Source organism: Ceratotherium simum, chromosome 34 (genome assembly GCF_057802395.1).
Source record: "Ceratotherium simum simum isolate JZ-2026a chromosome 34, ASM5780239v1, whole genome shotgun sequence".
Classification (NCBI taxonomy): domain Eukaryota; kingdom Metazoa; phylum Chordata; class Mammalia; order Perissodactyla; family Rhinocerotidae; genus Ceratotherium; species Ceratotherium simum.
The window spans coordinates 7,524,663-7,536,296 of record NC_141933.1 but is presented as its reverse complement, the minus strand read 5'-3'; the positions used below and the strand labels follow the sequence as shown (position 1 = coordinate 7,536,296).

At 54.7% G+C, this 11,634-nt stretch overlaps 2 protein-coding genes across 6 annotated transcripts; one reads left to right on the top strand and one right to left on the bottom strand.

Moving 5' to 3' along the window:
• Positions 1–845: 845 nt before the first annotated feature.
• KAT5 (lysine acetyltransferase 5) lies at positions 846–8,200 on the top strand. Of its 5 annotated transcripts, none has more exons than XM_087422631.1 (14): positions 846–1,040; positions 1,140–1,206; positions 1,527–1,595; positions 1,687–1,823; positions 2,084–2,266; positions 2,356–2,430; positions 2,540–2,614; positions 3,161–3,409; positions 3,487–3,576; positions 4,914–5,054; positions 5,128–5,221; positions 7,190–7,349; positions 7,484–7,565; positions 7,659–8,200. In XM_087422631.1, exons 1-14 carry the CDS (start codon positions 1,029–1,031, stop codon positions 7,791–7,793), a joined length of 1,569 nt encoding a protein of 522 aa, XP_087278757.1. In that variant the 5' UTR covers positions 846–1,028; the 3' UTR covers positions 7,794–8,200. The 5 variants fall into 5 exon arrangements, with proteins under 5 accessions (XP_087278757.1, XP_004437671.1, XP_004437674.1 ...); XM_004437615.3 differs by having other exon boundaries at positions 850–1,040; positions 2,111–2,266; XM_004437614.3 differs by having other exon boundaries at positions 846–1,206; positions 2,111–2,266.
• Positions 8,201–8,274: 74 nt separating this feature from the next.
• On the bottom strand, positions 8,275–9,451 carry RNASEH2C (ribonuclease H2 subunit C). The gene is made up of 4 exons (XM_004437619.3): positions 9,280–9,451; positions 8,910–9,091; positions 8,712–8,831; positions 8,275–8,409 (listed from the first exon to the last, which is right to left on the bottom strand). The coding sequence occupies exons 1-4, from the start codon at positions 9,449–9,451 to the stop codon at positions 8,353–8,355; spliced, it is 531 nt and encodes a 176-aa protein (XP_004437676.2). The 3' UTR covers positions 8,275–8,352.
• Between the last annotated feature and the right edge of the window lie 2,183 nt (positions 9,452–11,634).

The following is an 11,634-nucleotide window of genomic DNA, read 5'->3' as shown; positions in this document are numbered from 1 at the left end:
GAGACACTCAACCAAAATATTCCCTGTGGACACGTCCCCTGATGATCTGAGGTTATACTTTTCTCCCCTTACTGTGGTCTGTTTTTCTGGAACAATTTCCCTGCAGGTAACTGCATGGTTCATCCCTTCACCTCTCTAAACCTTTGCTCAACTAACACACTTCCATCCAGGTCTGCCCTGAGCACCCTACTCAAAATTGCCATCTACCTACCCATCTCCCTTAACTTCCGCATTTTTTTTTTTTGTTTCCCATAACACTTATCACTCTTTAATAGACTAAATAATTTACTTTTTAATATATTTATTGTTTATTATCTATATCCCTCTTTTTCCTCCAACCCCCAAGAATGTAAGCTCCATGACAGCAGGCTTCTTTATTCACTGATGTGTTCCAAGCTCCTAGAATAGCGCCTGGCACATGGTAGGGGACCATTAAACATTTGTTGAACGTATGAATGACGTCACACTACTTTAAAAATTAGAAACCCAATATACAAAACAGCAAACCTAGAAATCTTCCGTGAGTCCCCATCCCTAAGAAATGAAGTCCATAAACTTGGCCAGGTACTGAGGTCCCTTCCCAGTCCCGCCCACCTCCCCAGCCTCCCAAACCCTCCAGACCCGCCCCCCCCCCCGCCGAGCACGCGCAGTTCACTCCCGGCGAGACCTCCCACTGCCACTACGAGACGCCCGAGCTCGGCCGCCCCCAAAGCACAAACACTAGTCGCACGTGACCCGCACCGCAGCGACGTGACCGGCGTCGCACTTGGTGGGCGTCACGTGACGGACTCAGCTTTCCTCCAATCGCTATGCACGTTATGGGGATTCCACCCAAGACCCGGCCCGAGACTTAAAACACCCCATTCTCCCGCCACCCAGGCAGACCGGCTCCCTGCTTCCAGCTGGGCGGCGGTGTCTCCCAAGGGTCCTCTTCCAAAGCGTCTTTAGGAGGCCGAGGCCTACAGCGCGCTCAGTCCCGGAAGTGACGTCTCCCAGAGGGGCCGGAAGTGGCAGTGGAGGGAGGGAAGATGGCGGAGGTGGTGAGTCCGGTGCCCGGGGCGGGGCGGAGGGAGCCAGGGGAGGTGGGTAGAGCCCGAGGCCCCCCAGTAGCCGACCCTGGCGCCGCGCTGTCTCCCCAGGGGGAGATAATCGAGGGCTGTCGCCTGCCCGTGCTGCGGCGGAACCAGGACAACGAAGATGAGTGGCGTGAGTGACGTCGGGTGGGCGGGGCTAAGGAACCTAAGGGCGAGGGGCGGGAGTCAACCGAACCCTCGGGAGGGGGAGGGGCCTCTAGAATCCTGGGGCGGGCGGGGCGCAGATACTCAGGAGGGGCGTGCCTTTTAGCTCCGGGATGGACAGGGCGGGGCTTGGAGAGAGGGCGGCACTTGGTGACTAACGGGGGCTTGCGCGAGAGCTTCCAAGTGCTGGGGCTTAGAGATTCGGCCTGGGGGTGGAGTTCAGGTCGTAGGAGGGTGGAGCATTATGGCCAGGCCTGTCTAAGGCCGCCGTCTGTGCTGTTCCCACAGCCCTGGCCGAGATCCTGAGCGTGAAGGACATCAGTGGCCGGAAGCTTTTCTACGTCCATTACATTGACTGTGAGTTCTGGGCTGGAGTGAGGCGGGGCTGCAGGGTAGGGTTGGGGGGCAGCTTCTGGCATTCCCTCCTGAGCCATCCCCACTGCTGCAGTCAACAAACGCCTGGATGAATGGGTGACCCACGAGCGGCTGGACCTAAAGAAGATCCAGTTCCCCAAGAAGGAGGCCAAGACCCCCACCAAGAACGGACTTCCTGGGTCCCGCCCCGGCTCTCCAGAGAGAGAGGTGGTGAGTAGGTCCCCTGCTTCACCTCTTCTCTTCTGCCTCCTACTTCTCTCATCTCTTGGCCTCAGTGGCTCCTGGATGGGCAGGAGGCAGTGCTCTCCCACCCTGGCTTCAGCTGGCAAAGGACAGGGGCCAAATTACAGATGTAGCTTCGAGTCCAGTGGCTCTTCCTATGTCCTTGAGAGGGCAGAGGGTGGGGTTTAATCATTTCACGCTGAGGGGCCCCTACTCCCTTTTCCATCCCACCGCCAACCCCACCCCAGAGGAAGACCCTGGACCTATCTCTACAGCCGGCCTCCGCCCAGGCCAGCGGGAAGACCTTGCCAATCCCGGTCCAGATCACACTCCGCTTCAACCTGCCCAAGGAGCGGGAGGCCATTCCCGGTGGCGAGCCCGACCAGCCGCTCTCCTCCAGCTCCTGCCTGCAGCCCAACCACCGCTCAACGGTACCCTCAGCAATTCCAGGGACCTTGCTTTCCTCTCAGGTCCCACCTTCTCTACCTTCTGACCCACCTTTCTTGGTTTCTCTCTACAGAAACGGAAGGTGGAGGTGGTTTCACCAGCAACTCCAGTGCCCAGCGAGACAGCCCCGACCTCAGTGTTTCCCCAGGTGAGTCCCCCAAACCATCTCTTCTCCCCTGCCTTTCTTCTGTCCTCTGGTGGCCTCTTTCAGGCTCATCTCACAGCCACTCTTTCTCTTCCTACCATCTTGCCTGCAGAATGGATCAGCCCGTAGGGCAGTGGCAGCTCAGCCTGGACGGAAGCGCAAATCGAATTGCTTGGGCACTGATGAGGTGGGTCTGGGGAAGAGAGAAGCTGTGTGAAAAGTGGAGGACACAGGCAGGGTGGAGTGTTTAGTGACTAGTTTAAAAATAAACAAGGGGTGGTGGGCAACTATGGTATTGGTGGGAATAAGAACCAGGCAGATGGGGCTAGCCCAGTGGCCTAGTGGTTAAGTTCAGTATGCTCCGCTTCAGCGGCCCGGGTTTGTTTCTGGAGTGTGGATCTACACCACTCGTTGGTGGCCATGCTGTGGCAGTGACTCACATACAAAATAGAGGAAGATTGGCACAGATGTTAGCTCAGGGCAAATTTTGCTCAGCAAAAAAAAAAGAACCAGCCAGAGCTCGTTCAGATCAGGCATTGGGTGATCTTTTCCAAGTTTTGAATGAAAACTTCCCAAGTCTTAGCTTGTTTATCTGGAAAGGGGACTATACTACCTCTGCCATAGGGTTGCTGTTAGGCTTGAATAAGGAAACCTCTGGGAGGGCTGTGTGAGCTGTAAAGTGTCCTGCTTGAGTTGTCTCCTGTAATTACTATCTTCCACTGGCCCTGGACAGGACTCCCAGGACAGCTCAGATGGAATACCGTCGGCTCCGCGCATGACCGGGAGCTTGGTGTCTGACCGAAGCCACGACGACATCGTCACCCGGATGAAGAACATTGAGTGCATTGAGCTGGGCCGGCACCGCCTCAAGCCGTGGTACTTCTCCCCGTATCCGCAGGAGCTCACCACGCTGCCTGTCCTCTACCTCTGCGAGTTCTGTCTCAAATACGGCCGGAGCCTCAAGTGTTTGCAGCGTCACTTGGTATGAGGCGTCCTACAAGGCTGCCCTCCTAGCACCCCCCACCCTGCCTACACCCCTGATCCCCCTCTCTTTCTCAGACCAAGTGTGACCTGCGACATCCTCCAGGCAACGAGATCTACCGTAAGGGCACCATCTCCTTCTTTGAGATCGATGGACGTAAGAACAAGGTAGGGGCTGAGGGGCACCGGGCACTGGGGAAATCAAATGGGCAGCTTCTTCCTGCTCAGGAAAACACTAACTGGCCTGGCCATCAGAGCAGTTCTCCCCATTTTTATTGAGTTCCTGCTGTAGGGCAGGTGCTGGGAGATACAGAGACAACCAGGAGTTCAACAGAATCTCTGCTCTCTGGGATCTCACAGTCCGTGGGGAAAACAGACATGCCAACAGCCACTTAGGTGCCAGTGTGCTAAGTGTCATAAACAAAGGGTGGGTTATCAGGACCCAGGGGAGGTGGTCACCAGAGCTTCACATAGGAGGTGACCTTTGAGCCTTGACATGGAGGGTAAGTGGGTATCCTGCAGGGCAGGCCTGGGTGTACAGAGACTGTGTGTGTGAAAGGCCAGGAGCCTTCTGGCTGAAGGGCAGAGAGGATGAGGCCAGGCTATGACCAGAGACAGCACAGGTGGTGGGAATGTGATCAGTTGAGGAGGAGTCGGGGACACTGCCAGGTTTGGGGTTACAAACGTGCTTCAGTCTGTGGCTGTGGGAGGAAGGAGGGAGTAACCTGGAGGACCATTGAGAGCGAGACTCCCCCATTCCTGGGACCGGGAGGGCGGGGCGGGAGAGGCAGGCCCCTGGACTGGCCGGGGAGAGCTCTGGCTTGGGTGCTGGGGGAGCTTGAGAGGAAGGTGCTGCTTTAACCACTGTTCTGTAGTGTTAAGTGTGGACTTGGGCATCCAAGTGACAGTGCTCGCAGGTACCTAAAAAGCAAGGTCTGAAATGCAGGAGAGATCATGTGTAGAAGTAAAGTGACAAGATTAATAATTTTGCTGGGGAACCCATGAGGATATTATTTTGTTCAATTCCAGAATTCCTTGCCTCCGTTGTGGAATAGCACATCAGTTCCCAGGAGGTGTGACTGTAGGTGGGAGAATTGTGGTTTTTGACAGCCAGACTCCTAAGACTGTCACACAGCCAGAGCTTCTCTCATAAGCCTTGGTCAGTCTTCCTGGGGACATGCTGATTTGCTGACTGTTATCTATAGTGGAGGGCAGTGGAGTCCCCCCAGGCCAGACTCAGGCAGAGGTACGGGGAGCAGGGGGACACCTGCCCAGCTCACTAGGGAGGCAGGCTGTTGAACAGAGCTGGTGCACAGGCTCTTCGACACTGAGAAGTGGCCCTGCCTGAGCGGCAGGGCAGCCTGACCGATGGACTAAGTTATGCCCCAGGGAGGAAGGCTCATCACCTATCAGCTTGGGGTACACAGAAGCTTCTGGCTCACCCTGGCCACACGGCCACCTTCAAGACAGGTACCCAGAGCGGTGATGGGCCTTTTCCTTTGCAGAGTTATTCCCAGAACCTGTGTCTTCTGGCCAAGTGTTTCCTCGACCACAAGACGTTGTATTACGACACAGACCCCTTCCTTTTCTATGTCATGACGGAGTATGACTGCAAGGGCTTCCACATTGTGGGCTACTTCTCCAAGGTCAGTGCTCAGCCAGCTGCCCCCAGCCCTGCCCTGTGCCAGGTCCCTTCCCTCACCGGCCCCTCTCTTCCAGGAGAAGGAATCGACGGAAGACTACAACGTGGCCTGCATCCTGACACTGCCTCCCTACCAGCGCCGGGGCTACGGCAAGCTGCTGATCGAGTTCAGTGAGTACCGGTGCTCCTGGCCAGGGAATGGGGGGGGGGGGGCGTCACACACACACACACACACCAGGGGCTGCGGGGGGTGGGGGTGGGGTCACTCACACACACACACACACAGGAGCAGGGTTGCTGATTCCCAGCTCTGGCTCTGCAGCCTAGTTACCAGGGAGGCTGGCCTGGTCCCCAAGGTTCTCTCCGTCGTCAGAGTAACTGCCCTGATCAGGACCATGTTCTCAGCCCCTCACTGTTCCTTCGCCAAGCTTCTCAGTACCACCCAAATTTCCCAAATCTGACTCATCTGCTCCTGCCCAGGGCTGTGGGCGGAAGCTGAGTGAGCCACTGTTGCTCACGGGTCTGGTACTGTGTTGTCACACAAGTTCCCGGGCAAGGACCAGTGGTTCAGTTCCCCAGTTGTCCCTGAGCCTTGCAGATAGTGGATGTTCAAAATGCTGTCAACTCAGCAAACAGCTGTAAGCACTGACCTCCGTGAACGTGGCCCCTGTTCCTTCCATTCAGTCAGGTCAGTCTCTTAAAGCCCAGAAGGGACCATGCTCCTCGTCTTCATGAACTCTTCACTGTCACCCCAACCCCAAGCCCCCTTCTGCTTCCCATCCTCTTACCCTCATTCCATCCAGCTCACCAATCAGTGAACTCTTGGGATAACCAAGCTCTGACTTAGGGACAGGGAGGGAGCCTTATGTTTGTCTGGTGAAGACATGGAGGCTTGACTTGATCAAGGTCATGGTCCATTTGCGAAATTTTATTGGTAGAGTGATGCCAAGATGGGGTCATATTGTCAGGAACCCCTCAGTCTGGTGGAGCAGGCAGATGCTTAAAGAAACTCAGTCGAAGGCTTGGAGCTCAGATCTCAGTGGAGATGGGATGTGGGCAGGGCCATCAAGGAGGTGTGCTCAGTTGTCAGACAGTTGAGAGGGCAGTGGGTGTTCACTGAGGAGGGGCCAGGAGTTCCCTACAGCTGAGGAGGCAAGTGTGGCCTCCAGCTGATCTGTCGGGACTAGGCATGCCCTGTGGACCCAGCAAAGTTGAGTAGGAACCCAAGTGTGTCCCTTTCCTCCTCTGTGCTTCCTTTCTCCAAAGCACAGCTTCTGTCCCTCTCATCACCAGGTTGCTTTGTGGAAGTCACAGGAGATTGAGCAAGAGGGTAAGACTGGCTGATACAGATGTATCAAAGGGGGGAAACAGAAAGGGCGATCGTCTACCCTGAGGCTGGTTATGACTGAGAGTGAGAAGGGCTTCTAGAAGTAGTGGAGACATCGCAGAGCCCTTACAGGGAGAATGAAGACTCTGCCCGAGAGACAGGAAGCCACTCAGGGTTTTGCAGGGCCTGAGGGCCTGCCAGTGCCCAGTAGGCAGGGTAGAGGAGGGCGGAGCAGTCCGATTGGGGGGGCAGGGGGGGAGCTTCGGGAGGTCAGGTACCTGCGGGGAAATGGCCTCCCTCACATGGGAAGCGCTGTGGCGCTCCTCTCCTGGCATCCTCGCAACCACCCAGTCAGGCCAGCCTGGTCTTCAAGCAGCTAATGCTCCTCAGGTCACAGCTTGGTGGACAAATTGGATGTGAGGATCCAGGTACCCTCAGGCCTGGACCTGACGTGGGGTCTGGCCCACTTGCCTCCTCGCATACGCAGGCACAGAAAGTGTGTGTGGAATGACCCAGGCACTTACTTTCCATAAGCCATTTTCTCTGCACTGCCCCGCCCTACTCACAAGCCTTCACTGGCTCCTGAGCACCCCTCCCAGTCGATTGTAGCTACTCTTCATGGTGCCCTCAGCCCCGTCCACTGTGCTCAGCGCCCAGGTGAAGAGTGAATGCTCATCAATCCCTTATGAGGAAACTGAGGCACAGTTCCCAAGATGGGAACCAGGCAGTCTGCCTCTGCGACCCATGCTCTTAAACATTGGTTGCATGAAGCTGTGACCACTTACCCACCCCCTCGTGCTCTGTTGCTTTAGGCTATGAACTCTCCAAAGTGGAAGGGAAAACGGGGACCCCTGAGAAGCCCCTCTCGGATCTTGGCCTCCTATCTTACCGAAGTTACTGGTCCCAGACCATCCTGGAGATCCTGATGGGGCTGAAGTCAGAGAGCGGGGAGAGGCCGCAGATCACCATCAAGTGAGCCGGGCTCCATCTACCTGGGGGTGCATGGCATGGCCTGTCTGTTCCTGGGCTTTCTCACTCCTAGGGCTCCTGGGGGCCTGGGGCAGAGAAGAAGGCCCCCAGGGGACATGATCTTTCCCCTCCCACAGCGAGATCAGTGAAATCACGAGCATCAAGAAGGAGGATGTCATCTCCACGCTACAGTACCTCAACCTCATCAACTACTACAAGGTAGGGAGGCAGGCAGGGGGAGACAGGTGTGTGCAGGGGTGCACAGTGCAGGCCCCACGTGGGCTGACCTGCCCGGCCCCGTCTCCTGTCCAGGGCCAGTACATCCTCACATTGTCGGAGGACATTGTGGATGGGCACGAACGGGCTATGCTCAAGCGGCTCCTTCGGATCGACTCCAAGTGTCTCCACTTCACTCCCAAGGACTGGAGCAAGAGGGGAAAGTGGTGACCAGGCACTGCCCGTGGCAGTGCCAACAAAGCCGGCAGAACTGGGGCTGACAGCCCATCCCACGCCCACTGAGGCCCCCAAGAGGCACACCAAGGGAGACGGGGCTGAGGACAGCTCCACAAGGAGGACAGGCCTGGTAGGGGCCAGCTGGTATCCAGCACCGAGGCGAGCTCAGGGCTCAGGTCAACTCCAAGGTCAGCTTGCTGCAGGCCCAGGCCTGCTGTGAACCAGGGACCAGAGAGAGCCGGGCAGCTGTGTACAGTGAGACAGGCGTGGGGGTGCTCTGTACAGAAGGCTGGTGGCTGTAAAAATTTCTTTTGTAAAGTAGGAGTTGGGGGTGGGGTGGGTACTGGCTGCTAAATTCTGGCCTCTCTTGCCCCCTGGCAATAAATTGTTTGTATAGGTCAGAGCTACGAAAGGTTCTTGTGGGAGACCGGGCACTGCCGGCTTAGGGGCTCCAAGATGCTGGAAAACTCACAGGTGCTGTGAAGAACTCGTTTATTGGGGTGATGGAATCAGTGGCTCCAAAGGGAAGAGCTGGTTAATTGGGCTGAAGGGATCAGTGGCTTTCAATTTCAAGCTCTGGTTCTGAGTCCTCAGGCACCTGTGAGTGGATCTGCAACAGGAGTCACCTCTGCTATTGGATTTCTGAGAGAGCGGCTGGGTAGCTCACATACTTGGGGAGGGACCCGGCTGCTCTGTGATAGTCCCTTCTAAGCAGAGTGGTGGGGAAGCCACCCTGCCCTTGCCCAGTCGAATGCTCCAGCAGACCCGGGCTCCATCTGCCCTACTGTACTGCCCAGGCCGAAAGCCCCATATCTGCTGAGGAGCAAGATTCTGGACAACCCAGGAAATCACCTTGAAGTCAGAAGGGGAACGGATGGGGCCTGGGCGGAAGGGGACCATCCATCTACTCACCGCTGCAGCGAGGCTGGGCCAGGTTAGGGCCCCGCGCACTTTGGCATCCGGGCCGGGGATGGTCTCCAGGCCCCACAGGGTGAAGCGGCTGAAACTAGCAGTGGCTCCGATAAAGCAGTCCTGGGGAAGGGGCTCGGCTCAGCAGGGGGGCCGCGCTCCCGCCCGCACCCCCTTCCAACCCTGTGACCCTTTGCTCACGAAGTTCCGCTCCAGCGCCTCCGGGGGTTCCACCAGCTCCTGCTCCTCCTGCTCGTCGTCATTTTCCGGACCCTCCGAGAAGTCCTGCTTTTCTTCCATCACCATGACGTATCCCACGAGGCCGGGCGGCAGCACCACCTCCTCGCCCCGTAGTTTGCGGCCCCGAAACGACACTTCGAGTCCTGGAGGAGGCAGGCGCAGAGCCTTAGTGAGGGCCTGATCCAGGCCTTGCGGGGCAAGCCCGGCGGCGGCCCTCCGCCACCTCCGGTGGACTAGGATCCCCAGGAGCTCTCACGCCGCTCCTTGCCGAGAAGAGCGCGGCGCCGGCGCGGGGGCTGCCGGGAGCCGTAGTCCGGCCGCGAGCGCTCACCGGCGGGACCCTGGCGGATGGCCGGGGTGAAGAAGCGCCCCACGGGGGCGGGCTGGTTAACTGGGACCTCGCAGGGCAGAAGGTGCAGCGTGACGGGGGCGGCGTCGCGGAGCGAGACGGGGCGTAAGTGGATGCGGTGCTTCTGGACGGCTGCTTCGTCACTGCTCTCCATCCTCCGGCGCGATTCGGTTGCTCGCTAAGTAAGGCCCAAACTGGCGCGGAAAGCGCGCGGAGCCTGTCGGGAGGCCGGGGACAGTCAGCGCAGAGCCTCCTGGGAAGCGTAGTCCTTCCCTGAAGCTCCTCTGCTACGCCCGGGTCTCTGTGTTCAAGTCTCCGCTTTTTTCCCTTGAAAATTTTTCAGTTGTACATTCTTACTGTAAAAAAATTAAAACGATTCCCAGAAGTACCCTTTTTATGTTGATTGGTAGGGAGTTTGTTTGTTTTTACTAGTGATAGCAGCCCTTCCTCAAATGTGTTGAAGATATTTTACCCGAGTTTGTAGTTTGTCTTCTAAACCCGTGTATGGGTGATTTTTATTACACAGAAGACTTTTATTTTTCGTAGTCAAGTTTATCAACCTTTTATATCTCAGTTTTCTCAGTGCTCTCGTGTGTGTGTGTGTGTGTGTGTGTGTGTGTTTCCCCCCCCAAAGCCCCAGTAGACAGTTGCATGTCATAGCTGCACATCCTTCCAGCTGCTGTATGTGGGCTGTGGCCCCAGCATGGCCGAGAAGTGGTGCGTCGGTGGGCGCCCTGGATCCCAAGCCCCGGCCGTCAGCAGCAGAGCGCGTGCACTTAGCCGCTAAGCCACAGGGTCGGCCCTCTTTTTTGGTTTCTTAAACTCTTCTTTACTGTTTATTTGTTCAGATACCTAACTTAGATATGCTTTGTCAAGTTCTCTCATAAAACAAAACACATACAAAACTGGTGATCAAGATTAAATTGCATTTAATTTAGATTTGAGATAGAGAAAAACATCCCTGGCATCCAGGAGCTGGCCTTGGTGTTCTGTTGAACATGAAGGATTTCACAGATCATCAACATCAGACAAAGTCCCTCTGTGACATGAGGTATCAAGACAAAAACAAGATCACTGCGAAATCACGTGAACACCAACAAAGGCACGAATATTGTCCAAACCACAAAAATGAGGAAACATCCCTCTTTCTCGGAGAATATACGTGACCGTTGCTTCTTTACCAATTACAGCTGTAGCCTCTGTCTAGTTAAGATTTGTTAACATATCCCATCACAGAAATCCTCCCACTTGCTGACAACATCCAGTCCAGAGAAAAGCCCTGCTTCCTTAAACCTCCCCAAATCACCTAACACAAGCCCAAATCCTATAAATGCTTCCTGACCCCCCTTACTGAGATGCCCCACAGTACGACAGTAGTAAACCCATTTGTTCAGGTACGGATGTATACCTGGTGGTCTTTGGCTGCAGAGTATCGACAATTTAATTTAGAGTCTTGCTTTAGTTTTCTATCAAGAATGAGACACCTAATACCATTTATTCATATCCCCTTTTATGTCTGTACAGTTGTTTTCTTCATATATAATAGTTATTACATATTTTAAAGTTTATTCCTGATAGCTTATATTCATTTCTATTACAAATTAGATCTTTTTCTTTAAATTTTATTTTCTAACATTATTATTTATCTATAGCAAAGCTTGGCAAACCTCACATATGCTCTGTGTCACAATTTCTCAACTTTGTCACTGTAGCATAAAAACAGCCATATAGACAGGGCCGGCCCTGTGGCTTAGCGGTTAAGTGTGTGCTCTCTGATGCTGGCGGCCCGGGTTCGTATCCCGGGCGCACACGACGCACCACTTCTCCGGCCACGCTGAGGCTGTGTCCCACATACAGCAACTAGAAGGCTGTGCAACTATGACATACAACTATCTACTGGGGCTTTGGGGGGAAAATAAATAAATAAATCTTGAAAAAAAAAAAACAAAAAAACAGCCATAGACAATATGTAAATGAATAAGCATGGCTGTGTTCCGATAAAACTTTATTTGCAAAAACAGGCAGTGGGCTGGATTGGCCTGCAGGCCATAGTTTTCAAGAAAGCCGTTGATTCTTACAATTAATTTTTTACTTGGATATCTACTCAATTCTTTTGCTATTCCTGAGAGTTTTCATTTTATTTTCTTGGGTCTCCCAGAGTTAGTCATCTCACTTCCAAATAATGATAGTTTTCCCTCCTCATTACATCGTGTAGTTTGTTTCCTTTTCTAGCACTGTGGGAACAATCTCCAGTCTTACTAGTATCAGTGGACATCCTTTTCTTTTTCCTGAAACTTGCATGAGAATGCTTTTGCTGTTTCACCAATAATCAGGACG

Coding starts and splice junctions, on each gene's coding strand:
- KAT5 (XM_004437614.3), top strand. CDS start 1,029: ATGGCGGAGGTGGTGAGTCCGGTGCCCGGGGCGGGGCGGAGGGAGCCA. Junction 1,207..1,526: donor GGACAACGAAGATGAGTGGC/GTGAGTGACGTC, acceptor CTGTTCCCACAG/CCCTGGCCGAGATCCTGAGC. Junction 7,566..7,658: donor ACCTCATCAACTACTACAAG/GTAGGGAGGCAG, acceptor TCTCCTGTCCAG/GGCCAGTACATCCTCACATT.
- RNASEH2C (XM_004437619.3), bottom strand. CDS start 9,451: ATGGAGAGCAGTGACGAAGCAGCCGTCCAGAAGCACCGCATCCACTTA. Junction 9,092..9,279: donor CATCCGCCAGGGTCCCGCCG/GTGAGCGCTCGC, acceptor TGCCTCCTCCAG/GACTCGAAGTGTCGTTTCGG. Junction 8,410..8,711: donor GGCCCAGCCTCGCTGCAGCG/GTGAGTAGATGG, acceptor CTCCTGTTGCAG/ATCCACTCACAGGTGCCTGA.